Raw genomic sequence first — 27,831 nt, forward strand, 5'->3', positions numbered from 1 at the left:
ACAGCATGTTGTAGAAAAAGACTTATAAACATTCTTTCTGTAATGGACACATACTATGATTTAGGTTTATCTTCAAAAAGCCTTTTCAGGCGTTTGGCAAATGTTCTCCTGCATGGAATGCAGAATTTGGATTAAGACCAAACGAAAAATGCATGTCTTTATCAGACATCAATTAAGAAGGCACGCCTAGCTGAATAATGTCATTATGATATATACATAATATTTTGTTGTTTCTTTTTTTAAGAAATTTATTATATTAAATTCATGTTGTTTTTTTTAAAGTTTTCACTTTGTTAAAAAGTCTCTAGAGGATATAATGTTTACGTTTTTTCATGGAGGAATTTTTTTATATTGATCTTTTATACTTTTTTAAATAAGTTTTTAATTTGTTATTAATTTTTTATTAACAATAACTCAAAATTATTTTAATAATATTTCAATAATTTGATTTTATAAAACGTTACTTTGGGCAAATTTAGTTAAATAAGAGTTTAGTGAGAAATATTGAATGGCCTTCGCTAGCGGAGTCAGGAAATCAACTTAGCGCGTCCTGCCGTATAGTAGTCCTTGGTGGAGCCATACAAAAGGAGGTGTACCTGACTTACAGCTTGATATAAAAATTTAACTAATATGGTATATAATAATATAAAACTATTATATAATATATAAAAATACTTAACATGTAAAATAATTTAATAATTAATATAGATAATATACAATAATATATAATTAATACATAATCCATTATAAAAATTGTTCGGTACAAAAATGTTTTTCAAATATTTAAAAAAAAAAAAAAAAACAACTTGAAAGACTAAAAGAAGTAAATTTACAAAACAAAAAATGAAATTCCTAATTATTTAGGTTTCATGTTTTCGATTCTTAACATCGATTTTTGATTGATTGACAAATACTAATGTCGCCTCTCGATAACCTGTAGCTACAATGCCAAATAAAGCCACTGCAAAGTTAAGCACTGGTATGCTAACGATAAGTTCAGGATAAGCGTGAAAACTATATAACACGCATATTAGGACAACGATAAATTTTGATATTGATGTGCCGCTAACACTTGCCAAACAAGAATTACTTTCCCCCCTACTTCATCAGCATCCGCGATTTTACAAAGATTTTGATTAATTGCTGTTTGATCTTTAGGAACTTGACCGTTAAATTCGAAAAACGAACCCGTTCCAAAAGCTTTCTCATTTAATTCTTTTCCGGTGCTCACAATAAGATATTTTACGCCATCTTTGCGTTCTTGAGTCGTAGGAACAAGCACAAGCTTTCTCATTTCGTTTATGTATGGATGGAGTGTTTGTAAAAGTACGGTGTTAAAAGCATCTCCTCCTTTACGAACTTCATAAATGAGGATATGCCCACTTCCAGTACCAACCCACAACATGTTATCGACTGAACACATGCACGATACTCTGAGGTCCACGTTCTGAGCTGCAGGTGAACATGACAGTATGTCACTACGACAGCTAAAGCTATGCAAAAGTTTTTTAGAGTCCGTTTTATGGATGCAAATCTTAGGACTACTTTGAAAGGAGACAAAAAACGTTTTTTCATCAAAAGAAAGAACAATTTCTCGGACGTTTCTTTCATTGTGAGTTTGTATCATTCCTGCTTCATCCTTCTTTAAATTGCAATGAATAATTGATCGACCAGATGACCAAATCAATGTTTCACTCAACAGCACCGAAGAAATCAAAGAATTTTCTTTTAACTGAAAATTCTCTTTTAACTGAATGTCTTGAAGGTTTTTCAACATCTTACCATTTATAAAATTTCTCAAAGAAACCTTGCAACAGCGACCATTATGAAATCCAAGAAAAACCCACTCTTGATTTGCAGAAACTGAAACAACATTAGAGTCCTCAAGAGAATAACTTTTCGCCAAGCTGCGCTTTTTTATTTTATAAACTAAGATGGCATCCTGAAGACCTCGTAACACAACACACACATGCTCGTCTCCCGCAAGGCTAATAGATGACATATTGAAGCTGTCTAATCCAAATTCTTTTCCATCAACTTTTATTTGGTGGACGATTTCAAAACTTTCCATGTTGATGATAATAATAAATTGACCTGTAGAAAAAAAAAATCATTTTTTAAGTTATCAATCTTGATATTACTCTTGGTAACTTTTAATTTTTTTTTTTTTTAATTTTTGTGTAAAACCTGTTGTTCGCAGAATGGCAATGAGGTATTTTGTGTAAAACGTAACAGCTGCATGATCAAAAACAGTTATTGCTACGTACCAAATGTATCCATATACTTTATTGAGACTAGATTTACAATTTTACAAAGGATAAAACTGCATTTTCCTAGGGATTAACAAAATCACGCGGGTTGCGGTTTTTTTAAAGTTTTTGTAAATATAACATTGTATTTCAGTTTGTAGTTTAAACGCTGAAACTTTTACGAACTTTTACGAATTAAAATAAGACGCAAAAATACTAACCTGCAAAAACCGCGCTCAGATTATAAAAATTCACAATCTTCTTATGTTTTATACCCAATCTATATTTACCTTTCTTGTCATCGCATGCAATCCAAAGCTCATTAGTAATGCTGATATAACACAACTCGCGTGGGTTATGCATTGACGGCAACTTTTTTATGCCGAAAACTAGTTGAAGGATTGGAGACAATAACAAATTCAAAACATCCTTAGCTCTGGGTCTTTTGGAAGATTCTTGATCCCACATTGATGTCATCAGTCTTGTTAAATTAACAAGTCCGTAAGAAGCGTAAGGAATATCATAAAACTTTGGTCGGAAACCACATTTGACGTTTTGATCTATTTCATACGGTTCGACAACGTCGTGGAATGGTCTACGGTAGCAAATTAACTCGTAGAGAACAACACCAAATGAGTATATATCTACGCTCGAAGTGTACTCATCCAAAGACGATTTAAACAAAATCATTTCTGGAGCAGCGTAGCCTTTTGTGCCGAAAAACGTGTTCATGCCGCAAGGACTCATGAAATTAGCTGTGCCAAAATCTGTTAACTTGATATTTATTCTTGCGTCATGGTCGAGGGAGAAAAGCAAAATGTTATCTGACTTAATGTCACGATGAAGAATGTATTTCTGATGCATGAATGCTACAGCACTTGCAATTTGCTGGCAAATTCGAAACCTTACAATACGCGGGATGACTATGCATTTTTTGTAAATGATTGTTGATAACGCACCATGCTCTGCATACTCGATCACAGCACATAAATCTGGCTGAAGCGAAAAACCCAAGAACTGAATGATGTAAGGATGATGACGAAGTTTGCTCAGCATTATGATTTCTTGACGAACTTCATAAAAGTCATCCAAAGAAGACGACAACTCATCTGCGTTGTTCATGTCAAACTTATAGAACTTTATTGCGGCTCGTATTTTGTTTTTACACAAACCACGAAATACTTTCCCAAATTGTCCTTCTCCAAGTTTGTTGATCTCGGTTTGCTCACATTGAATATCGCTGTTGGTAAATCTCATTGTTTTCGGCAAATCCTGAAAAGTAAGATCTGGACAAAATTCTGTTATGTTGACTGTCCTAGGAACATGGGTTCGTTCACAAAGCAACTTGCAAGGGTTATCTTCTGAAACTTTATATATTTTCTCAAAGGCAGTGCTTATCTTAAATAGTGAAGGTGGATAAATATCAAGGCTTGTACAAACAGGACATGGTATACATGAAACAACTTGAGGTTCTTTACCTGGCATAACCAATCCCTCGTACCATTCTCTTAAAAGTGTTCGAACATGATCAACAACGTAGCTGAGGACACGATAGCCCAGAAGAGATTTTGAGACGTGTATTTCAATAGTTTCTCGATCTGGCTTAACTGTTTCAGGTAATTGTTGTACGGAAAAATACAATTGAGGATGGTCGAATGCAATACCCTTATCCCAGCAAGTTAAATAGTTATTATCTAAGAGATAAGCTAGTTCTCCGCAATCTTCAAAATTTTCTTCATACATTTCATCGTTGTTTGAAAGCTCGTCAATAAGTTGAGCTTCGATATCATCAACTTCCCTATTTTGGTTGTTATCAAAATCTTGAACTGAAGTTACAGGCAAGTTAAAGTTAGAAATATTTATAAAACCATCAGTTTCATCGTCTGATTGCTTTAAAGTATTTTCAGGGTGAAACTTTTTTTTCACTTCACTTTCACTGAAACTTTCTTTGTCATGATCATTTGTGACGGTGTTTGCAGATACTTGAGAGAGATATTCATCAGAGTGACGGTTGACATCTTCAGAAATATGGCTTTTGTTAAAGTCAGACTTAGAGGCGTCGAGCTCATCAAACTTATGCTTGAGATTGTTATCATCAACCTTTTTGCTCAGATTATAATTCGAGTTAGGTTGCAATACTTCCTGACCATAGATTATTGGGACTGAAAAGGAATGATTACTTTTATTATCTTCTTCACGAGAAAGCTCCAAGTTTTGCCTCACACTTGTTAGGCTAAGTTCATTAATTTCCTCACCACTTTTATTACAAATTTGTCTTACATCACAATCATGTGTATCTGTTACGTGACCTGCGGACAACACCTGTTTTCCTTCGTCATATTCGCTCTGAATATTGTTAATTTCATACCTTTTTCTATCTTCAGCAAATTCCTGAACGACTTCATTTTTTAGCGATAGATTATTGATCTTAGTTAGAGTTGCAGGGTTGACATTTTCTATTCCATTTTGATGTACTCCATACCCACTGTTAATCTCGTGGTTAGGTAATATATTGATTTCCTCGTTTCCATCTCCTTTATTTTGATGGCTCACACCATTTTGATGTTCTGGCAATTTATTCTCTATCTCAGTTTTATAACTTTGAAAGTTACTCAGTGCATTTTTGTCAAAATCTATCGAATTCTTACTACTAACGGAAAGTCTCTCCCTATCGGCCGCTTCATCACTACTATCCTCGCTAGTTTCTTTATTTGAACTATAGCTAGTTCGAGTTTGATCTAAGTTATCTGTTGCACTAATTCTTTTATCGTTCCTTAAACCACTAAGTTCAGGTGAGGTTGCACTACTGAAGGAAATATCTGAATGTGAATAACTAAGTGACTCATTTGACGTGTCCGAGTTATTAGAAAACCATGCTACTGGGACACATCTTATTGCAAAAGTATCAACTAGTGAGTTATTAATCCTCGGCTCTTCAGTTTTATTTGAGCATTGAACTATTTCTGATATGAGCGGACCTGGATGTATTTGATTTAAGCAAGATTCAGCCTTTGGAGTGGATGCAACAAACAACATGCCTGAAATGTTCATATCGTTTATCTTTGGAGGCTGCTCATCTAGTTTATCATAAGATGCATCCAACTCTTGCTTTTCATTTGACAGCCCCTTATTTTTTATAATTGAAAATTCAGGCTTCGCTTTGTTACCAGGATTAGGTAACAACATTTCTTTAGTTATTAACAAAAAACGACTGATAAATCGAGCCCAGAAACCATATGGTATGCAGCTAAAAAAATAATAACGTGTCAGTAAACAGTTCGTATCAATGATTGGAGAACGATTTGGAGCCTTGCCCGGAAGTTTTGGTGGAACGAGAATTCTATGATCATCAATTTCGCAAGCTATCTGGAATCTCCATAGTAACCTCAAATACTTTTTAACCACATCTGGATTTTCACTATCCCAATCTTTCCCTAAAATTAACTGCAAAAAGAAAGAAATTTACATTACTTTGTAAATTTCATTTTCAACAAAATTTTATAAACTTTACTTTTTTTAATGACGTTAAATAGTTACTCACCGAAATATACTTTCTTTCTAAGATACCATTACGAATAAAAGAATGCACAAAATCCATCGTAATAAATTTTGACATGAGTTTGCAAACCCAAGATGGACTAATGAAAAAAAGATCTTTTAAACCTTCGTTTGCACCGTCAAAATGGAGAATGGTACCTAAAGAAAAAATTTCAATAACACTAACACAAAAAAGAATTATCTATAAAATCAGTTATTACTTGAACCCTTTGACCTGTGTATATTGACATACCATTTAATGCTTAAACTCTCCAAAGTAACTTTTATAATGTATGATAATTGGTATATGACTAACCGGTTTAACAAAACAAAGGTTTTAAACGTAACAAAATGAATCGAACTAAATATAACATAAAAAACAAATAAAAATGAACAGTACAACACTCTTTGACCGATGGTTTTTTATAGCCTTTTTAATAACATTCTCCCCCTTATTACTTTTTTGTTATAATATTTCAGAAAGATACAAACATATATTATATCCTCAAATAATGCCTCAAAGAATGGTTATCTATCTCTAGAAAAAGTCGAAGATAACTAACAACTGAAAAATATACTATCATCTATTTTGATTGCATTTTATCATTGTATCTACTTTAATTCTCTTTTGCTAGAAATTCATATTTTCATTTTTCATTTTTAAACAAAAAAGATGTTTTTTTATCTCCACCATTTTTTATATCAATCATACATAATACATATAAAAATATTGTTGTAAAATACTGGTGGAATAATCGACCGTCCGAAATCCGGTAGCCCACGAGAAACCCGATATTAAAGCAATGACGTAAGCGAAAATCGAAAACGTAATGCTGTCGGTACGATAACAAAGTCCACAGACGAGTTCTGTTTACTGGCGAGAAAAATTTTACCGTAGAAGAATCGTTTAATAAACAGAACGTCGAGTGTATGCTCAGTTATCAAGAGATGCAACAGAACCCATTTCAGGTGAAAGCCGAAGACCTTTCAACAAGATTCTGCTCCGGCCCACTTAGAGAAATCGACTTAAAAGTGACTCAAAAAACAACGCTTTCATTTCAACGATTTCATTTCAGCAGGTCAGTGGCCATCGGGTAACCCAGACTTAAATTCATTGGGCTAAAAATTATGGTTTGTGTAAGAAGATATGGCTCGATCTACTCAACACCCATATATCAAGTCTCTAAACCGCGCTGCCTTTCAAGCAGAGGATAATTTCCCCATGCATGAGATGAGTGCTGCGATTGATGACTTGCCTGACCGACTTTGCTCGTGCTAGAAAAAAATGGTGGCCATTTCGAAGAAGCTGTTCTACGATTTGCAACTGTTGAATGACTCAATAAATTAAAAAAAAAAGTTTTTATAAAACCTCGTTTCCAACTGCATTAAGGCCAGAGTAAGCTCTTGTTGGTTTGTTATTGGAGATTTCTTATTTTAGGTTTTTATGGCTAAGCGTATTTCACTAAAAAAAGCAGAAGATATGATTTGTTCAGTGTATTTATGCTAAAGCATAATTTATCTAAATTCAAAATAAATACCTAGAATTTAAAATATCTTATTTTTAGTTGTGAAATTTTTTAATTATCTGAATGTCAGATTAGTTACGTAAATTGTACCTCAAGGCATATCCGAAATTGTACCGACGCAACCATTCTGACCGCTAAAAAACGCATGTAAAGTTTAAAAAGTTCCTTTTGAGATTCCAATTAGAGAAATATCCATACTTACAATACGAACTTCACCACTTAAACAAAAAAAGAAAAATTTCAGTATTACTCTTGTATTGACAAGCAGTGCTTAAAAAGATGCACTCTCTTGTTCAGTTTTAACAATATGTCAAGGCTGGTGTCATGTTGACTGTGTAGGTGTTAATCAAAAACAGACACAATATATCTGAAACTTTTGCCAAAAATAAAGTTTTTATGTATTTTATTTTACAATACTTAGTGTGGTTGTTTTTAAAACAGATATAGTATATATTGTTTTACATTATTTAGTATAACTATCTTTAATACCTACCTTCCTCCTCTATTCTAATCTTAGCTAACCCATTGGTAAACATACAATTTAAATAAAATTTGTACCATATGTGTTGATACCTGTTTTCGGCATTTTCCAGAAGAAAAAAATTCAAGTTTCATAGAAATTATTAAATAAAAAATTTCATTTCATTATGAAAAATTTCATTTCATTTCATTATGGGGAGTTAGGTGTTATGTAATGTTATATCAGAATATTTCCAATTGCTGATTTTATAAAAACCATTCCTTTTAATCAGTTTTTTTAATTCCTTAAATGAAGGGCTCAGTGGAAAAAGTACTTAAGTGTATTTTGAGAGTTTTGAGAAAAAGTAGGTCAAAGTTTTTAAATTGAAGCTGAAATACCTTTTATTCATTTTACTCAACTGTAACATTTTTTTTTATATCCAGCACACACTGCTACATATCTAAACCAAGTTTTATACTTGTTTTGTAAAAAAATAATGATTTTGTGATAAATAAGATGTTTTGCACTTAGGTACTTTTTGCCCTAAATTTTTATTTTCAACTTAATTTTTAAATTTACCAGCAATGTTTTGCACCAATAAATGTTTTTGTCAATCTATAATAGTCCCCTTCTCACACCCTGTTTATTTATAATTCAAGCAGCTGTTAGTATGATGTTTAATTAATAGGTAGATAACATTTCTGTTGCCAGTGTTAAGTTCATCAGTGATCATCTGCCTATTAGTGTAGGTTACATAAGATGGAACAATCTACTGATACTTGTTATAGTTGCTATTTGAATAATTCCTACTGGAAAATCATTTTATTAAAAGACTGCCTTTAAGGTAAACATCTAATGGCAAATAGTAATATTCTTTAACAATAAACACACTTTTTTGACAAGATTCTGTTTATGATTATGTCAAAATGTTTATTTCCATTCAAATTTTAAACAAAAAAGTATAAACACAAAGTGAATTTACACTATCGGTCAACAAAAATAGTAAAACAAATGTGATGTGATAATTATTTACAATCTTGATGGTAACACTATTTACCATAATAATTATCTATACAAATTTAAATTAAATTAATGCCCTATTCAAAATCATCAGCTTGCTCATCCTCTTCTGGAGACATTTCTATAGGTTTGAGGGAAGTGTAAAAAGTTACACTCTCTGGAAGATGGACATGCAACAAAAGTGACATAATATCATTAAATTTTGCTTTTTTTATTGGAAGAAAACCGTTTTAATAAATTTAAAGTGGAAGTGAGGGGGCTTCTGCCTACAGGGTTCTTCAGCCTTTCAAATAAAATCCCTCTGAGACTGACAACACCCTCTGGCGCTTTAATTACTTTATCCAGGCTAGATTTAAAATCTTTAACCCTTACAACAGGTCTACTGTCCATTTCCAAATTGTCAGTAAATGGATGTTCAACATACACAATTTTCCATGAACTATTAATGCTTGATTTGGCAATAAGATTTACCAGGTCAGAAGGCTTATGAAACTTATCTGTTTTTAATTTTTTTTTTTCAATCCTGCCAAAGTCTCTGTCATATTGCATTCTGCTGTGACCAGGAATAGGGTACTTAATAACAACTTCACTGAGTTTAGTATTACATAAATTTTGCAAAAAAGCAACAATGTATTGGTTCTTGTTTTGTGAAAAACAATTATCTGTGAAAATGACCAGTTTCCTTATTGACTCTGGCAATTCATCTATATAGTGTTCCAGACATGAAAGAACCTCATTGGGTCCTTTGTCAGCAAAGTTTTCGGCATAAATGTACATCGAAGCATTTCCAGAGCAAACATCATGAATCCCAAGGTTATGCACAGCCAGCTGTCTTTTGTAGTATTCCTGACCAATCCCAGTAACAGGTAGAAGCAGGTTCTTTTGAAAATCCATAGCTATGACTTGAGTATCATCAGTAGAAAGAGCAAGATGCTTGTCCTCTCTTATCTGCTCGTAGAAGGCATCCCCTTTTCTTTTGTGAACTTCATGTTCAGTTCTCAGTTTTAACACCAAATCATTATTTCTGTTGACAGTGGTAGATTTAATATCAGCATTAAATTTTTCACGTGTCACACACATCTGTGCGTGGAAACCCAAAACTGATATTAAATTCATAGTTGAAAATATCTCTGTAGATCCATTCTTTGGCGATAGTTTTCATGTCTGGGTGTTGTTCCAAAAACAACCTAAACATCTCAGAAATGTTAAGGTCAGAGGTTAGGTAGATCTTTTTTCTATTGTCTGCTCAAGAATAGTGGCTTTCTCTTGCAGGAAATGAAGAAATATGTTGACGGATTGCTTGGCGAATCTCATCATTAAGTTTTTTGTGATGGCCATGCTTTCCTCTTAAGTCTTGTAGGGGTTCTTCAAAGTCAAGGACTTTTTTTTTTCAGACGTGATTCCTTAATACCGTGCAGAGCACAAAAAGCATTTTTGCACACAGGTATAGGAGAGCCAGTTTCTTTTATTGTGTAGCTGTAGCTGCTACGGAATGTTTTGGGGACTGCCTGACTCTGTTTTCGCCTAATAGTGTTTTCTTCTTTTACAGAAATGCAACCCCTTAAATAAATGTTTTGTTTCTCATGTTCGGCAAGCTCATTAAATTCTTTTAAAATATTACTCTTTTCTCCATCGTTAAACTTCTCTAAGCATTTGCACCTGCAGTCCACATAGTGCTGGCTCCTTTCATCAACATCCTTTCCCACGTGGTTTTTGTGCGCATCGCCTGTAAATATAAAGTTTACATTTTACATTAGGCTACAACATAAAATGAGTGAGGTGAAGAGGGCATAATACTAATAGTATAGATAGGCTAATACTAAATCTAGTAACTAGATCTATAAACTATAAATTTTAAAAAAATCAAATTAAGATAGGGCCTACTATTTAAAAATAGAACTGAGAACTGTTTAATTCAATAGAAATAAATAACAAAGGTTAATATTTGTATAATTTAAAACAGACTAGATCTAGATTTTACATAATATTAATAATAAAGTCCTCAAATCGCCGAAATTCTGCAGTGATAACAGTACCGTGTACAGTCTGTACAGCATGGAAGCCAAAACTATAGCATCATGCCTCATGGCATGATTTAAAGTAAAGTGATTTTTTTTTTAAAAATATAAGTTAGTATACATAGCTATCTTTAATTTCATTATTTTGATTACTCAATAAACAACATACCTGAAGCTTTGGCATGCTTTATTGCAGTCCTTGACCATTTATTTGGTGTAGATTTTCTTTTTTTCCCAATTTTGTTTTCACTTTTCTCAACTACGGTGTCAGCCATTGTTGTTGAAAGTAACAGAAGGGTGTGACTCTTTGGTGCATTCTTATTGGCTGGCAGTAATTTTGTGATTGGTTGGTAACAGTTAAGAACTTTTTTCCCTAAAGATCAGCACTTAAGAACTTTTTCTTCAAAATTTTACCAAAACAGCTGATGTATAGTATTCGATTTAAGCTACTTTGGTACTTTTTCCATGGCCTAAATTTACAGGGATGGTTTAGGGGAGGTAATCAAATAATATACCGGTCTTAACTCATTTTTGAAAAAATGTAACTTAAGTACTTTTTCCACTGAGCCCTTCAAATCTAAAATCATAAAATATTTGCGAAGTTGTAAAGTATTTGAAATCAAGAAAGTGGTACAATATTGGATTACAATGGTACAATTAAGGATCTAGTTTCCTTAATTGTACTCTTAGCGCTATTTTTTAAATTTGATTCTTCGAGACTTAACGCTTTTTAAACTTTGAGTTTTTTTAACATCTTTACAACAAACAATCCCAAAATTATGAAATCCAATTGAAAATCCATGTTTCTACTCAGTAGATTGCCTACGTTTTTAAATTTGGTCTTAGGGGGTACAATATTGGCAACCTTACCCTATTCAGAATTGAAAATAATTACTGTTAAAAGTACCAGAAAAACTCTTTAGAGGGAACAATGTAAATACCTTCCTGATAAAAAAAAAAAAAAAAATTAAAAAGTTGAAATCCTTCATGGCCGTCCAAGAAAAAAAATTAGATTTTAAATCAAATGAGACAGATAAAATTTTAAATATAATCTTGAAAAAAAAATTATTTTTTTAAAACATAAATTATTTATTTAAAATATAAATTATATATTTAAAATATAAAATATGATTAATCAATAAACATCAGTATTTTTTTAAATTTTGCACAACCCTAATATTATGTAACAAAATAGATAAATTTCTCAAAATCTGGGAAAAAGAAGGTTTCTTGTGGCTTTTTATCATTCTCAAAATGTTTTTTTTTTCATGTTCAAAATAAAAATGCCAAACTCTTTCAAAAAAAATATGAATACTGTAGGAAAACTATTTGTATCCTTTGTTTAAGCTGTTGAAAACTATTTGTATCCTTTGTTTAAAAAATGTTCACAAGAACTAACAAGTTGTTTGATTCAACAAAACAAAAAAATCTTTTTTCTTTCACATTCTGACTTTTCTGACCCAAAGGTGCCAAGTGTTGAATTCCTGCAGTTGCATCTTCCACTTAGAAACATTTCCACAAAAAAAATAAGGATGAGAAGGTGGCTCTCCCAAAGTTTTATGATTTCAAAATTGTCATTGTGAGACCAGAGACACGTAGTCAGCCTTGTGATTGCATCATTTGTTAAATCGGTCATCATTTGTTAAATCGATCATATCTCCTTCTGGATAGCTCACAATGTTCTGGAACTTTACAAAATCAAAGGAGGTGTTCTGACTGTCTCACTCCAATTGGAAGAAGAGTCCCTCATCAGTGCAATCAATACACTTTCAGAGAGAATATAAAGCAACTTGCTTCCAAGGATTCAAAAGTCAGTGAAAAGATTACATCAATTGTTATCTCTTCAAAAGAATACTCACTTCATGGGACTGTCAGAATTGCACAAAGTTGTGGAGGCCATCCTATGCCTATTACTCCAGGTAAAAACACTAACCTTGGTTATACTTCACAAGTAGTTTTAGAAACATGTTGCTAGAACGTTTTGCATTTTCTCTTGGTCTCTGCTAATTATGTGTATAATGCTCTGTTAAAATTAAAAATATTAAGATCTATCAAGTGCCAAAAGACTCTTTGGGAATGCACCACTTCTAAGAGCTCAAGATTTTGTCCACATTCAGAACAACACTGGATTGTCAAATGACAGAATCAAAAGTCACAAATGCTCAAGTTGTTGAGTTAAGATTTGAGGAAAAGTTTCTTGACATATTTTAATTAGTGGACTTTAATTAGTGGTCTAAAAGAATTTGATTATGATTAGCTATATGATTTTGTTTATCTGATCAGCCTGAAGATAAAAAAATTATTTGACTTCTTTAACAAATTTAGCTTAATACTATAAATTTCAAATCAATTTTTTTTTTCTCAAATGGTCATGAAAGCTAATTTTCTCTCAATAATGTTTTGCTTCTCTTTTTTTGTAAACTTTTTTCTTTTTAATCTTTGCAATTTTTTTCTTGTTTTCTGAACAGTTTATTGGCAACTTTTTTGTCCAATTTTTGTTTTTTGGCAGCTTGTTCAGCTTCTTTAATTACAATAGAACCTGCTTCAGTCATATTTCTTCATTTGCCAATCAATTGTATGGCATTTTAGGAGTATTGATTACATAATACTAAACAGGTGGACTAAACCCTGTTCTTCTTGAAATAAACTTTCGATTTTGTTGCATTCAAAGTTCGATACAATGCGCTGGTTGCAGTTTTTTCAGATTAGATGTTTTGAAAGATTTTGTGAAAATATAAAAAAAAAAAAAAATCATCTTGTAAAAATCATTTTGTGAAACCGTCACTGTTGAAACCGCTAAGAGCTTTTTTTGGATTTAAAGTTAATGATAAGATCTAATTATGAAGCTAAATAACTAAATAACTTTTGACTACTTTGGCTTTTTTTTGACTTTAACTGTTTTGAAAACTCTTTGATGGTTGTAAATGACTAGTGTGAGATGAAATTAATCACTTCAGTGATTGGACTCATTTTTTCTTGGTTCACTAACAATATTTGACTTATACTTGCCTTTAACTTGATCATAGTTGATTTTGACACATTACAGCATGAAGTGGCTTCTTCATCTGGAATTTTTTTTTGTCATTAACTACTTGAAGGACTAGCTGCAAACACTGTTCTTTCTCTTCCTTTTTGTTTCTATTTATCAACCTTAAATTATATTCATTCTCCTTTTATGTAAGATTTAAATTTGAAATTGGACACTGTTTTGTAAAAACAACTTCTCTCTCTCTCTTAAAATACCCTCCCCCTCCCTCCCCCTCCCTCCCCCACCCCTTCCCCCACCCCTTCCCCCACCCACTTTTAACAATATATTTAACTATGAAACTAAAAACTTTGAAATAGTTTTAAATCAAATGTATATTAAAGTAATCAAAATATTGTAAGTAAAAAATAGCAATGATCAAGGAAATACCAATAATCAAGGAAAAAAGCTAAATATACAATTGAATAAAAGTTAAAGATTATTGCAATATTTGAATTTAAATATTTTGCAATATTTGAACTTTTTTTTTTTTTTTTTGATTATTGATTTGGTTTGTTTTTCTATCTGCTCTTTTTTCGAAAATCGAAATTGTTACAAAGATTATTTATAACAAATTTCATAATTAAGACTTTTTTTGCAATACATCATTTGTAATACATACATTTTTTGCAATACATACGTTTGAATTTAACAATATGAAAGCACTTATTTCTTATAAAAGAAAAAAAAAGGATTTAACAAAACCTGTGTAGTGCAAAAACTGAGTAGCTGCTTCAATATCATCATCATGAAATTGATCAGAAGTACACTTCAGTGATTTGCCAATTTGAACAAACTCTTCTCTACTAATAATTGGAACCTCATGGTTTCTCTCTTTCAGTTTCCTTCTTTCTATGATCTCTGATTCTAATTTTTTATAGCTTTGTGGAATCATCATACCCATTATCTTATCGCCACTCTGTTTTCCATCACATGTCATACTTTCTGCCAGAAGATAGATTTTTGTTTTTAGCTTTTCAATATCTAAAATATAGTTAGCATAGCACAATAAGAAAAAAACATAATTAAAAAGTTAAAGTCAAACTTTGTTTAGGTTTCATCTTTTTAGTTTACATTATGAGAATAACAAAATAAACAAACTATTTTAAATTAAAAGCAACCAACCTACTTTTATTATAATCAGAAAACTTTGGATTTAGAGAAATAAAAAATGTTTGAAGCCTGTTATCAAAATATTGATCACGGTCTCTCATATTTTTTACAGCAGGAATTGTGTCTAAAAGGTCTTCAATTGCCTTCTGCATTTTGGTTTCACACTCATTTAGGTCTGCGTTACTGAGGAGGTCCAATTTTGTGGCAACCACAATGACATAAAATGTTTGTACACGGGCAATTAAATTTTCAAACCATGGTCTGAGCTGTTGCACACCTTCTTTCTTTTTAGTCACATCCCAAACCAATAAGTATAAAGAACGGGGAGATAAAAAGCACTGATGCGTTGCAAAGTAGTCCTCTTGGCCAGCAAAATCCCATACACGAAATGTAAATGGTTTTTTTAGATTTATAGTAACATCTTGAACATCGATGCCTGTATGAGAGAAAAATTATTAAAATTTATATTAAGAATTACTTGTAATATATTTGCAATAAAACCTTTGTTTTTTATATATTTGTCAATAAACTTTATATAACTTTTTCGGAGACCTGGTTTTAGTACTTTGTAGTAACAACTTCAGCTCCCCTAATTATCTCGTTCAAAAAATGGTATAAAGGCCTGGTTCTTTCAGAATGCCAATTGATGGCACAAGATTATATTCAAGATCTAAAAGGTAGTTACCCTCAGAGTTTAGTCAATTTATCTGCATCTGTTGGGTACTTACAAAACTAAAAAGGACAAAACTAAAAAAATAATTAAGAATTTTTTACAAGATTTCTATTAACAAGTATTTCAGCAGAATTTTTGTAACTCCTAAATAACTATCTGGTCATATTTCTAACATTTGGTGAGTCAGACCCTCCATCTTTGGGAAATTTAACTACTGGTCAAAGTGTATCCTTGGTTTTTAACAGATATTCCTTTTTTCTAATTGAAAGTATATCTGTCTACTTAAAAGATTCCACTTGAAAACAATTCTTCACGGAAATAAAGTTTGCATGAAAAAATCCAGAATCATTACATTCTGGTTTTCTTTTGTATCCTATATATAACAGACATTCAAGAATACAAATCCAGAGATTCAGAGTGTGGATCCCAAGTAATATGACTCATAAAAACTAATCTTGCCGTATTTTTAGAGTTGATTCCCAGGTCCAATGACAGTTGATTAGGTTGTCTAATAAAAGTAATATCAAAGTGTTTCATACTTTTGAATTCACAAACACATTTGTGAGTATTGTGTTTGTATTGTGCTTGTACATTTGTGAGTATTGTGTTTGTACAATTTCGTGAGAACTTATTAATTAGGTGAGGAAAGTGGAACCTGTTCCATCAATCATAGTACATTCAAATTTATGCTTGACTGGAAATGAGTCTATGGTTGTTGAACTAAGTTCATATAACATTAAAAATCATACTCTGTATGAATGATTTGCTGATTTTCCTTTTTATACTGCATTTGAACAGGGCTACAGTATTAGGTTGAGGATGTTTGTAAGCTAGTCCACAGAAATTCCTGTTTCTTGTACTTTAAGTTACACAGGTAATGTACATGAAAGAAACAGGGATTGCTCACCTGAAACTGGCAATCTTAACTCTTTATCCCCAGTTTTCTTTTTGTAACAGATTGTTAAGTTATAATATACTCAACTAGTTTTACTTAGGACCAAAAAACTTTCCAAAAAACTTTTCAAAATTTTGGTATCTTTTGGTTATCCTTCCTTAATGAGGTTTAGGATGAAACAGGTTGTCTTCGGCACCTCCTTTAGATTCAGTAAATCTTGACAGATTTTTTCTTCTTTAACCTCAAGATCCTCTAATCAAATTTATACTGAGAGATGGATTGTGCACCCTGCAGCAAAGTTTTTCAGGAATCATTAGAAGTCTGAAATCACCTAACTAAATTATTATTCATTTTTTCTGAAATAAGGAAAGTTTTTTTCTTGAATATTTAATATCAATTTCACAATCAAACCAACAAGAAATAAAAATTCAATTAGGGAGGGATAGATAAAAGAAAAGGGGAGAGGAGAAGAGAAGGTTTATTTTATAAAGTATCATGAAATACTTTATAAAAAAACCCTGTAATATAACACCTGTAATTTGTTTGAAGCTCAAAAATGGGGTTAAAAAATGTTGCTATTAGAGCTTATTCCACATATTAACAATTACCAGTCCCAGGATCTTTAAACTACTGAATGATGTAATGAACACATGATTCAGCATTTAGATGAGCCCTGATATTTGATGGATTGAAAATCATTGTACAAATGGTTTGTAAAAATGAAAAGTGCTCTTGAGTTGCAATCGTTGTTTATGGTGTCATTTTGGAAAACATGTATAATTACTTTTATGTAGTTTCATATAGGAGCTTTATGTGTCAGTAAAGAAAAAAAGTTTCATATTTGATTTAAAACAATTTTGAGACTGTCCCAAAACTTTATAACCAATCTAAAAAAAAATATTTGAAAAACTAGTCAAGAAAGTTTGAAATAACATAAAAGTCTAAGAAAATAATCCTTTAAAAACACAAAGAATAAAAATTGCTTTAGAAAGTTAATGATCTTTATTAAAAATTACACACACAACTTACCTTGGGTTGGTAAATTTTCATTGTAATTTGTTATATTTTGAAGCCTTTTAAGCAAAGTTGTTTTCCCTTGCTCTGCAAACCCAATAATCATCAACTTCATGGTGAAATAAGGTTCTGAAGATCGTAATCGGGCTCTCAAGTAATTCATAATATCTTTAGTTTTTCGTAAATATCTGGCAGGAGGATCATTTATCTATAATACAAAATTTATTCAAGTTTTATTACATTTTATCCAAAAATAATGTTAGTTTTAAATAAAATAAAAAAGTCAAGTTTTATTTATAATTACAATGACAAGTTTAGAACCTAATTAGTGTTATAATGATAAATTTAAAACTTTCCTTTAAAATCATAATTTAAATTCAGGAGAAAAACATTTTGCAACTTTAATCCTTTTTTTTTCCCATACATTTTCAATTCTATTGTTTGATATTGAAATATTAATAAATGAAAACACTAATTAATGTTTAAACAACTTTTTTGTATGACAATTTGTCTATGAGGTGCAGAAAGTTTATTAATATAATCATTGATTTTCCTTCAAATTGATTTTGGTTCAAAAATGTAAATAACTTTAAGGTTCCTACTTTAAACATTTTAAAATCTCCTACTTATTAATCATTAAATTTAACAATAACATTATGAATAAATGATTTGGGGTGCACTGTGGACCAGAGATCATTTTAGGTTTGATGGAGTGTCACCTGGGATTTTTTCACTGATAAGTTATTTTTATCATTATAGTAAAAAGATTTAATCATAGTTAAAGTTAGTTTCACTTGCTAAGACAATTAAATTGTCAAATCAATTTTTAAATAAAAATTTGAAAATGAATAAGTTGAGTTAAATTGAGTTCCGAATTTTATGTAGGAGATCTCTTTTATTTGCCGGGCAATCATTTAAACTAAAATTTAAATTTAGTTAAAAATATTAATGTTGTGTATTTAGTATACTCGACTACAAATTAGACTTTTTCAATAAGCTTAAACATTAAACAGTGCTTCTCCGTTAATAAAACCTGTCTGGATGTTCTCTTAGCGTAATCTTACTTCATTAACATCACCAAGCAAATTCATTAAATAAAAATACCAAGTATATTATGTCTGGAAACAGTTTCTTACGTGATTCGGTTTGTGCAGTGTGTTGGGTTAAAAAAAGTGCCAGATCTAAGTCACTATCTGAAGTAACCACCCGAACACAAGATATTATCAAGCTCTACATATATGATGGTTATGATAAAAATATTATGAGTTTTCCTAATGTCATATGTGGTAGTTGTAAACGAAATTTATACCTTCTCAAGAGTGGCCATACTTCTAGGGGATCATGGGGACTTCAAGTTGCTAAGGTATTTTGTATACTAATAGCAATTAAATGTATACTTTTTCAATCTTATGTAAAGTTAATTTTTTTTGTGTGGATGCACTACATATGGGTAGTTTTTTATTCCTGGTCATGTAATTGTTAGCAATAAATACAACAGTTGATTATTTATAATATATACTTAGATATATAAGATAACTAAAACAAATTATTAAAAACAAATCTTTTTGCATAATTTATTGTAAAGTTGTAGTAGAATTTTGTTAATTTATAGTCTGAAATGCTTTAGATTGATTGGGCAAACAAAAGAAGATCTTTTGATCCGTGTTTGGGTGTCACTGTTCCAACATTTGTGAACTGAAAGTAGCTGAAAATGTATGCAGTACTTGTTTTCTTGTTACTGGACAAGGCATCTCTCATCAGTGTACACAAGCTGCCGCTGTAGACAACTTAATTGGTCACTGTTTAAAATTAGGAGAATATGCTGAACAAATAGCCAGCACTATCATTAAAAAAAAATGGAGAGTGAAGGTATAGAAAAAGGGAAATTTTTTAAACTAAAAACACGAGGAATGCCTATCTCTATTAGAGTTGACGCTGCCAATTTAAAGAGTAACAGAAGCAGTAAACAACTTTCTCTTCAAACAATCATGGAACTGCGAGTTTCACTTGAACTTTCTGATAATACTACTAAAAAACTTTGTTCTACAATTAGAACTGGATTAAATAGAAGAAACTGTGTGGAAGAAAATATAGTTAAAAAACTAGATAATCTTAAAGAACACAGTTGGAGCAGTAGATAAAATAGCAGGATTTCTTTTAACTGAATGGGATGGTTTTGATTTGTGGTTGAAAAAACACTATATAATTAAAAGGGGATATCATGGAGTTGGATGGGATGGTAATAATGCAAATAAAATTTTAAAATTGATTGATGAACTTCAACTTGAAGTACAACTTAAAGTGCCATATCTACTTCCTGTAATCCAAAGCTTAAGAACTTTTAAATCTGTAAAAGAAGCTTGTTTTGTAAAAGAAATCTTGATTCTGACTCAGAACACAAAATATCATTGTTTAAAGATGCTTTTCTATGCCTACAGGAGACAGCTTTTTTTCTAGGAAAGACACTAACAGTGTCATGGAAAATCCATATTATATGCTGCCATGTTTTTCCTTTTGTAAAGCATGCAGGATGCGGCTTGTCAAAGTATGCAGAACAGTGTGGTGAGGCGATTCATGCAAAGTTTAAGCCTACATGGCAAAGATACAAACGTAATATAGATCATAAAGATTATGGAGATAGATTGAAAACTGCTGTTGTTGATTTTGGAATTAAAAGATTATAATATTGTATATTTATGGGAATTAAAATTTGTAAAAATTTTCATTTTCATTTTATTGTAAAGTAAAGCTGTCTTAGAAAAAGTTGTGGGATTAGAGCAAAGAGAAAAATATAACCCACAATTTAAGACACCCCCTGCCCACCTGCGTTAAATAGGTTTTCAAAAAAAAACTTTTTTACTGACTTTAACTAAATCAAAATTAATCAATAGATTTCAAATTTCATCCAAAAATACTTTAGTATTCAGGATTTATGGACATATAAAATTAACAACCCCCTCATTTTTGTTGATTGGGGAGGGGGTTCAGAGTTTTGTGTATTTTCCACTCTTAGCAAGTAAAACTAATTTTAAATATAATTAAATCATGTTAGAATAATAAAAACAATACTTTATCAGTAAAAAAATCCCAGGTGACACTCCATCAAACCTAATATGCCTTCTGGTCCACAATGGGTGAATTAATAGTTAAAAATCAATGCGAATGGTTTGTGAAAAAGTCTTTAAGTCTTATCTAAAAGGTGTTTAGCTTGAACTTAAATACTTTTTGAGACAAGTCTTTAGAGACAAGTTGTTTATTTAAAAACCAATAATTTTTAGTCAATAGCTATAACCAATCTTTATTGCTTAATTGCAAGTGAGTTGTTGTTTTCTTAGAGCAAACACAACATTACAATTCTACACCTTCCCTTCTACCAACCAGCTCTTTTACAAAACTTTGCTTTCAATTTATACTCAAACTATGTTTACAATCACTTTTAGTTAAAAGTCATTAGTACGAGATAACTAAGCAACATCAATTGAATCCACCACTTTGTCTAAGTGCTTCCACACAATTTTATAACATGATTGTAAATGAATTGTGCTTTATCTCAAAAACTCCTAATTTTTATTAACGGTTTGTCTTTGTTTTTAAAAAGTTGTCATTGGTTATTATGAAAACCAAGTTAATAGTTATTATAAAAACCAAGTAAACCTTGGTATAGATAAAAACTAACTAATATTTACAACAAAAATCCTGAAATGCCATAATGAAAAGACTACTTAAATTATATTTACAAAGATTTCTAGTTAAAAATCATTAACACAAGAAAACTAGGTCAACTTGGTGCATCACCTTACACAATTACTTCCAAACAACTCTATTAGATGACTGTAAATGAATTGCAAAAAACCTCTTATTAAAGATATACAGTAACAAATTTTGTTGAAAAAAAAAATCATCATATGTAGAGAGAGAAGCCCTAATACCAACTACTAACTTTAATAAACTTGAATTATTGTCAAAAGGGGGAATATGATTTGTTATGCTTGGGCTTAAAATAAAGTAATTTAGAAGAAAACTAACACAAAACCAAAAAATAAGATAAATTATTATTTACGTACTGTTAAGTCTGCCAATGCCAGCTCATTCAGCCTGGTCAACTTTCCCATACTCACAGGTAACTCATGAATATCAACATTTCGGCTAATACTCAGCGTTTCTAAAAACTTCAAGTTACATATACCTTCAGGAACACTGTCCAATCTATTATCTGCAATATACAAGTACTTAACTGGAAGTCCTTCAACATTAGATGGAAAACTTTCCAGTAAGTTATTGTCCAGAGATAATGTTGTAAGATATGGCGACCATTCTTTAACATTTGGTAAATGTTTCAACTTATTTGATGATAAATTTAAGTTGCGAAGTTTTGGAAGCTTTAGCAAGTCAGGGGGAACTTCTTGCAACTTATTCGAACTAAGATTCAGTTTTTCCACACTTCCAAGATGGATCCAAATATCAGTAGTTGAAACACTTTTGATTTTGTTAAACGATAGCACAAGGTCTTTATAGTTATTTATGCATTTCAACCAATCTTCCTGAACAGAACGCAACAACAACCCTCTCCAATTAGCAACAAGTTTGTTTTTATCACAAAATATGTTACACAATATACATTTGACTGCTTCATAATTTTTAACCAATGGATTGCAACCAATGCTAACTGGGAATGCAAAAAAGTCTTTAATCTCGTCTACAAACAACCTTTAGGCAGTAAAGAAAGAAAAATGTTTTAATTTACAAGATTCCCAACATAATTATTCAACTTTTTTTATATAAACTGTTTGAGCAACAGTTTATTTGCTCCCAACTTTTACTATTATTTTTATTTTGTGGTTTATAAAAGATGGATCAGGCTATCATTTGGTGGAAATAACATTTTTTTATTACAGTTTATAAAGAATGGATTATGTTATTATTTAGTAAAAACAATACAATATTAACAGATTAAGACTCAAGACACCACTTAGAAAAAACTGAAAAAAATATTTTAAAATATTACTTTAACTGTTGCATTTTTTCAATAGAAATTCGAATGTCACATGTCCATTGAGTTTTGTCCAATTCAGAATCAGTTGTCTCACAAATAACCTTTATAACACTATTGAACTGCTTTTCAACAGCATAGCACAATAACAGCACAAGGGTACTTTTTGAACAATCAGCTTTTTTAAGTGCTTTATGCAAAACTTCTTTTGCATTACGTGGTTTACGTTGCAATAATAATCCAACAGCAGCAGAATTGTCTTTTTCAAGTGCTATCTTCAGACATTTTTCAAAACAATCTGGAGTAACATCTTCTGATCGTATTTTTCCAAGATAATTGATAAACTCTTGATTGCGGTCATGCTTAATAGAGTTCAACACATCTAGATCAAGCACTCAAAAATAAAAACTCTGCAAAAAAATTAGTTTACTTTTTCCTATTCCTTAGATAACATAAACTAATATTTACAGTAATTACAAGTATATGATAATATTGACAAAAAAATCTGAAACATTAATAAAAATGAAAAATGAAAACAAAAAGGAAAACATTTAAAAAACTTAACTTTATAATCCAAAGCAAAATAAACTCACAGACAATTCATAGTTAAGGTAAAACATTCAGCCCTCACCACTTTTTTTGACATGCTTTTTGTATGTGACATACACTTTTAGTGCCATAAAATTTTTTTTTCTTAATATTTTAAAAATTAGCAATCAGATTTTCTATTTTGTGAAACCAAATAACCATTAGATTAACACTACATTATATAAAAGAAGTTAAAAAAAAATCATTGACTTTTACTAAACTATTCCAAAAAATATTCCACAAATATATCCTTGATTTTGTTAAAACAACTGAATAGCATTTCAAACTTGAATCTCTGGTTGTATCATAATAGAGAAACTAAGCTGTAAAGCTTTAAACTGCAAAAAGTATCAGTTTGTCATAAATTAAATAGCTTTTGATTAAAATTTGGGATTAAATTTTCACAAGATGTTTTGTGAGCTACCTGTAAAAATGCTTAAATTTGATTATAGATACTCTTAAAGTTGAATACAGATTTTGATTGAAGTACAATACAAAAAGATCAAATTTTTTATATATAGTTCATGAGATGTGCAGTTTTCTGTTGTGTCACATGAGGATCAGAAAAATGTTTGATTTACCTATAGACAAGGTAATCTCTAAATTTCTCTAATTATTATATTTCTGAATGTTTTGCGAAAATGTTATTAAACATTAATAGTGTGACTGATTTATTTTTCATGTAATTGCAGATGTGTATTCACTTGGTGTTTTGTCTGTCTTGATCTTTTCTTCGATCGAATGTTATATGTAAATCATCTCAATTTAAATCAAACTTCCACATCAAATTTTACACTTCAATAGCTATGAAGGAGTAGTTGCTATTTATTATACACATTAAAAGGACAATTCTTAATATTCTTAAATAAGGGGGGCATAGTCCTTAAAGTTCAAAGTGGTGAACAATGGTGATGGATTTATATAATCATACTAGTGTTCAACACTTTTAACATTTTTAAAAATTATAGAAATTTTTAAAGTTAAAATCAGTACAACAAACATAAATAAATATCAGCATGCAAAAGATGATATTTTAAAAAACTTTGAGAGCAAACAAGAATTTTAACTGCTTATATTTAAACAAACTTTTCTATAATAACAAAAAAAAAAGAAGGCTCATTCCATTTACAAATTATTTTTCAAGCAATAATTTTAAGAGCTACAACTTTGATAAAACACCTCAGGAGGAAAATTTTTAAGTAAGATCTCTAAGGAAGTTAATGATTTCAAAAATGAACAGTTTAAACTTAATATTGATGACAATACTAGGAGAGCAGTGAATCTTAAACAAAAATTGAAAGTCATGTAAAAATGTTAATTCAAAATGATATTCACCCAAGAAAGGACTCTCAAGGGCCTCAAAACTACTAGTTTATGATAAAAAAACAACCTAAAATTACACTTTTAACAAAAAGTCACACAAAATTTACAGGATTGTGAATTATAGAAGAGAAATCAATTTGGCTTCAATGTTTGGCACTTTGTTTCACAATGTTCCATCACTTATCAAAAATATTAAGTGGTGGTGGGCCACCACTTAATATTTATGATAAGTAATAATTTAAAAAAAGCACCTATAAAAAAAAGACATCATTTTGGTGTCTTGTCACACCAAAACCACTTAATATTTTTGATAAATAACAATAATAAAAAAAGCAACTACAAAAAGATTTGCTTCATTAAATTTTATATCAAAATTAAAAAAAAAACAGAAGCTTGCTTTATTCCAACACATCTTATGCATTTGCTTTTAACTTAACACCAGCCATGTTTATGACAGATGTTAGCTAAAGTTGGAGGTTCATTTTAGACCCAACAGTAACTTTTAGTGCCAAAACAGCAATTATTGACAGGGGTGGTGATTACTAGCTATTTTACCCTACCTAAAGAACAATACAAAATGGTAAAAAATAAAAGAAACCAAATTTACCCCTGCTGAAAAGAAGACGACTTGAAATACCACGATTGTTTAGTAGGGCTGTTTTGAATGGAGTTTTATCAAACTCATCAAGTAAGCTTGTGTCAGCATCATATTCCAGTAGCACTTCAATGCAGTTCCATGCATCAAGAGATGCAGCTATGTGAAGTGGTGTATATTTACCATTTGATCTTGAATTTACATCTGCCCCAAGATCAAGCAACAGTTTGATAACCTCAGGCTTTCGAGCAACAACTGCTTCATGCAGTGGTGTGTATCCAAATACACCACCTTGATTGTTAATAGCAGATTTCCAAGTTTCTTCTTGGAGTAGCAACTTTATTTCCTTTAATTTACCAGACTTGCATGCTCTGTGAAGCTTAGTAGTATCATGATTCTATACCAAAAAAATTTTTTTTTAATGTATGCCATACAGTTTTATACAAAACTCAAGTAATTCTAGAACTCAAATAATTTATCCTAACATTTGCTTGTACTTAAGTTTTCTTATAAACCATTAAGCGCAACAAGAAAAATCTTTGGATTCAGAACTTTCACTCAATTTACCTTTTAAAAATTTAAAGATATTATTGGTTCTTGTTCCGCATAATAGCTCATGTCTAAAGTTAATACCAATTTTACGCTGAAAGTAAACATAACTTCATGTTCTAAACTAATAATAAAACTGAAAAAGTAGTAAAAAATTGTCAAAATATTTATGCCTCTTTATAATTCAACAAAATAAAAAAGCTGTGCTAGAATAACACTCTTATATTTATTCAGGGCTTTAAAAGATTTTTACAAATGTTTTAAAACTGCATGTTCTTTAGTCTATATATTAAATTTAAAAAAAATTATGGTGAAAATTATTGAAAACAGAAAAATTAGACAGAAAAGAAAACAAAGGAACTATATATCTATCACATAAATTTCCTAGTGTATTGAGTATGTTTTATTTGATCATAATCAAAGCAATAAAACTAACCAGTGCTTCCAGAAGAAAGAGAATCTAATTTTGTTGTAATGTCATTTATTGATATCCAAAAGGTATCCTTATTGCTAGACAAAAAAGACTGAACAGCAGGACCTTTGCAATGAAGAAACTTAACATTTATTTAGCAATTTTCAACTAAAATGTTAAACTAAACTCTTTTAACTAAAACATAAAACCACTTGTCAACAGAGATAGGAATCTGGTATGATTGATATTATCAAAAGGAAAGCTCTGAACAAATGAAAACCTCTGCAGGTGCATGCAAAAATTAATTAATAAATGGGAAAAGTTATTTACAAAAAGGCAATTAACATGCAATTTTCATTTGTTATGAAAATGACTACGGAATATATCATACTTTTTGAAGATACAGCTGCAATCAAACATTTTTTTAGAGTCATATAAGCAAATTAGTTTACTTATATATAAATGAAACACAAAAGCCAGTGGTTCTTCAGTTCAAACACTAATACTATTTGCTTAAAAGCAGTATATATGCTAACTATAAATCAATGGGCATTAAAGGCAGTGACTTTCTTTATATTGAGCCCTGTGTGTATATCTCACTACTTAAATTATTCATTCTGATGTTAATTTTTATCAATAAAGTTATGTTCAACTTGAACACCATGCATGTAGTCTTTTAAGTATATTTTTGAAAACATTTAAAAACTTGCATAGTGTTACTTGTCTAACATAACATAAGCTGAAAATATGTTGTTTTACATATTGTATACTGAACTGTTTTTATTTATGCTTAAACACCTTTCATAAGTTAACAAAACTTTAGTGAATAAAATATCTTATACTTTAGTGAATTAATATATTACTGGACAGGACAAATAAATGTATTTTAAAAATTTCATACACCCAAAATCAAGAAAAAGTCCTGAGCTGTATAGAATGATTATGTTGCTTGTTAACAATTTTTTTTTATTCATGTTTTATTTTTTTACATTATTCCATGTGCAAGTTGTGTATGTGTTGGAATAAGCTGTTGCATTGAACTTTTAAATAAAAACAACTAAACAAAAAATACTTTTTTGAGAGGGGATGCTTTATCCTCATTTTTTTTCTTCATTTTCAGCAACCAGGCAACACTTTGCATAAACTCATTAGCATGACTAACTCTTAAGAAATCTTTAAAAACCTAATAGTTTGAAATGAAAAAAAATTATATGAAAACTTTTTTATTTATTTTAACTTTTGTGAACTGCAAAATGAAGATTTATTAAAAATCTATAGTAATAATAGTAAAAACAACAATAATAACAACATCATCATCAACAGTACTAATAATATATTATAATATTATAATACAATTGCATATAAAATTATTATAGTATTTTTACAATATTATTATTATTATTATTATTATTATTATTATTATTATTATTATTATTATTATTATTATTATTATTATTATTATTATTATTATTATTATTATTATTATTATTATTATTATTATTATTATTATTATTATTATTATTATTATTATTATTATTATTATTATTATTATTATTATTATTATTATTATTATTATCATCATTACTGCTATTTTTCTTATTGGTATTTTGCATATATTTATATAATGACAAGAACAAAAAGTTGTAGAGAAAATTTTTAATGCATAATTCATATTTTGTTTAAATATCAATATATTATTTGCTCTTACTGGAGATTCATTCGGGAAAATTTAAAACCTTTTTTTGTGAATGGAGTCACGAGATACGTTTCTGTCTTGCAATTCTGGGAAAGTCGATAAACAAACACAGTTTCAATATTTAAAGCTGTTTTTTCACTTGTTACTT

At 30.2% G+C, this 27,831-nt stretch overlaps 1 protein-coding gene and 1 pseudogene across 4 annotated transcripts; one reads left to right on the top strand and one right to left on the bottom strand.

Annotated features, from left to right (window-relative positions):
• Positions 1-879: 879 nt before the first annotated feature.
• Positions 880-27,831, bottom strand: LOC145184848 (uncharacterized). Of its 4 annotated transcripts, none has more exons than XM_090094413.1 (11): positions 27,696-27,831; positions 27,060-27,170; positions 25,039-25,423; positions 22,536-22,902; positions 21,595-22,237; positions 17,546-17,738; positions 14,965-15,384; positions 14,541-14,819; positions 5,791-5,945; positions 2,540-5,693; positions 880-2,094 (listed from the first exon to the last, which is right to left on the bottom strand). In XM_090094413.1, the coding sequence occupies exons 2-11, from the start codon at positions 27,126-27,128 to the stop codon at positions 1,031-1,033; spliced, it is 6,729 nt and encodes a 2,242-aa protein (XP_089950539.1). In that variant the 5' UTR covers positions 27,129-27,170; positions 27,696-27,831; the 3' UTR covers positions 880-1,030. The 4 variants fall into 4 exon arrangements, with proteins under 4 accessions (XP_089950539.1, XP_089950540.1, XP_089950542.1 ...); XM_090094414.1 differs by having other exon boundaries at positions 26,012-27,170; XM_090094416.1 differs by lacking the exon at positions 27,696-27,831 and adding an exon at positions 25,594-25,646 and having other exon boundaries at positions 27,060-27,172.
• On the top strand, positions 18,505-20,303 carry LOC145189559 (uncharacterized; annotated as a pseudogene).

Source organism: Hydra viridissima, unplaced genomic scaffold (genome assembly GCF_058129835.1).
Source record: "Hydra viridissima isolate aposymbiotic clone 2 unplaced genomic scaffold, HvirCarnegie_v1 scaffold_7, whole genome shotgun sequence".
Taxonomy (NCBI): Eukaryota; Metazoa; Cnidaria; class Hydrozoa; order Anthoathecata; family Hydridae; genus Hydra; species Hydra viridissima.

Coding starts and splice junctions, on each gene's coding strand:
- LOC145184848 (XM_090094413.1), bottom strand. CDS start 27,128: ATGCAAAGTGTTGCCTGGTTGCTGAAAATGAAGAAAAAAAATGAGGAT. Junction 25,424..27,059: donor AAGCATCCCCTCTCAAAAAA/GTATTTTTTGTT, acceptor TTTTTGGTATAG/AATCATGATACTACTAAGCT. Junction 22,238..22,535: donor GAAAAAATGCAACAGTTAAA/GTAATATTTTAA, acceptor TACTGCCTAAAG/GTTGTTTGTAGACGAGATTA.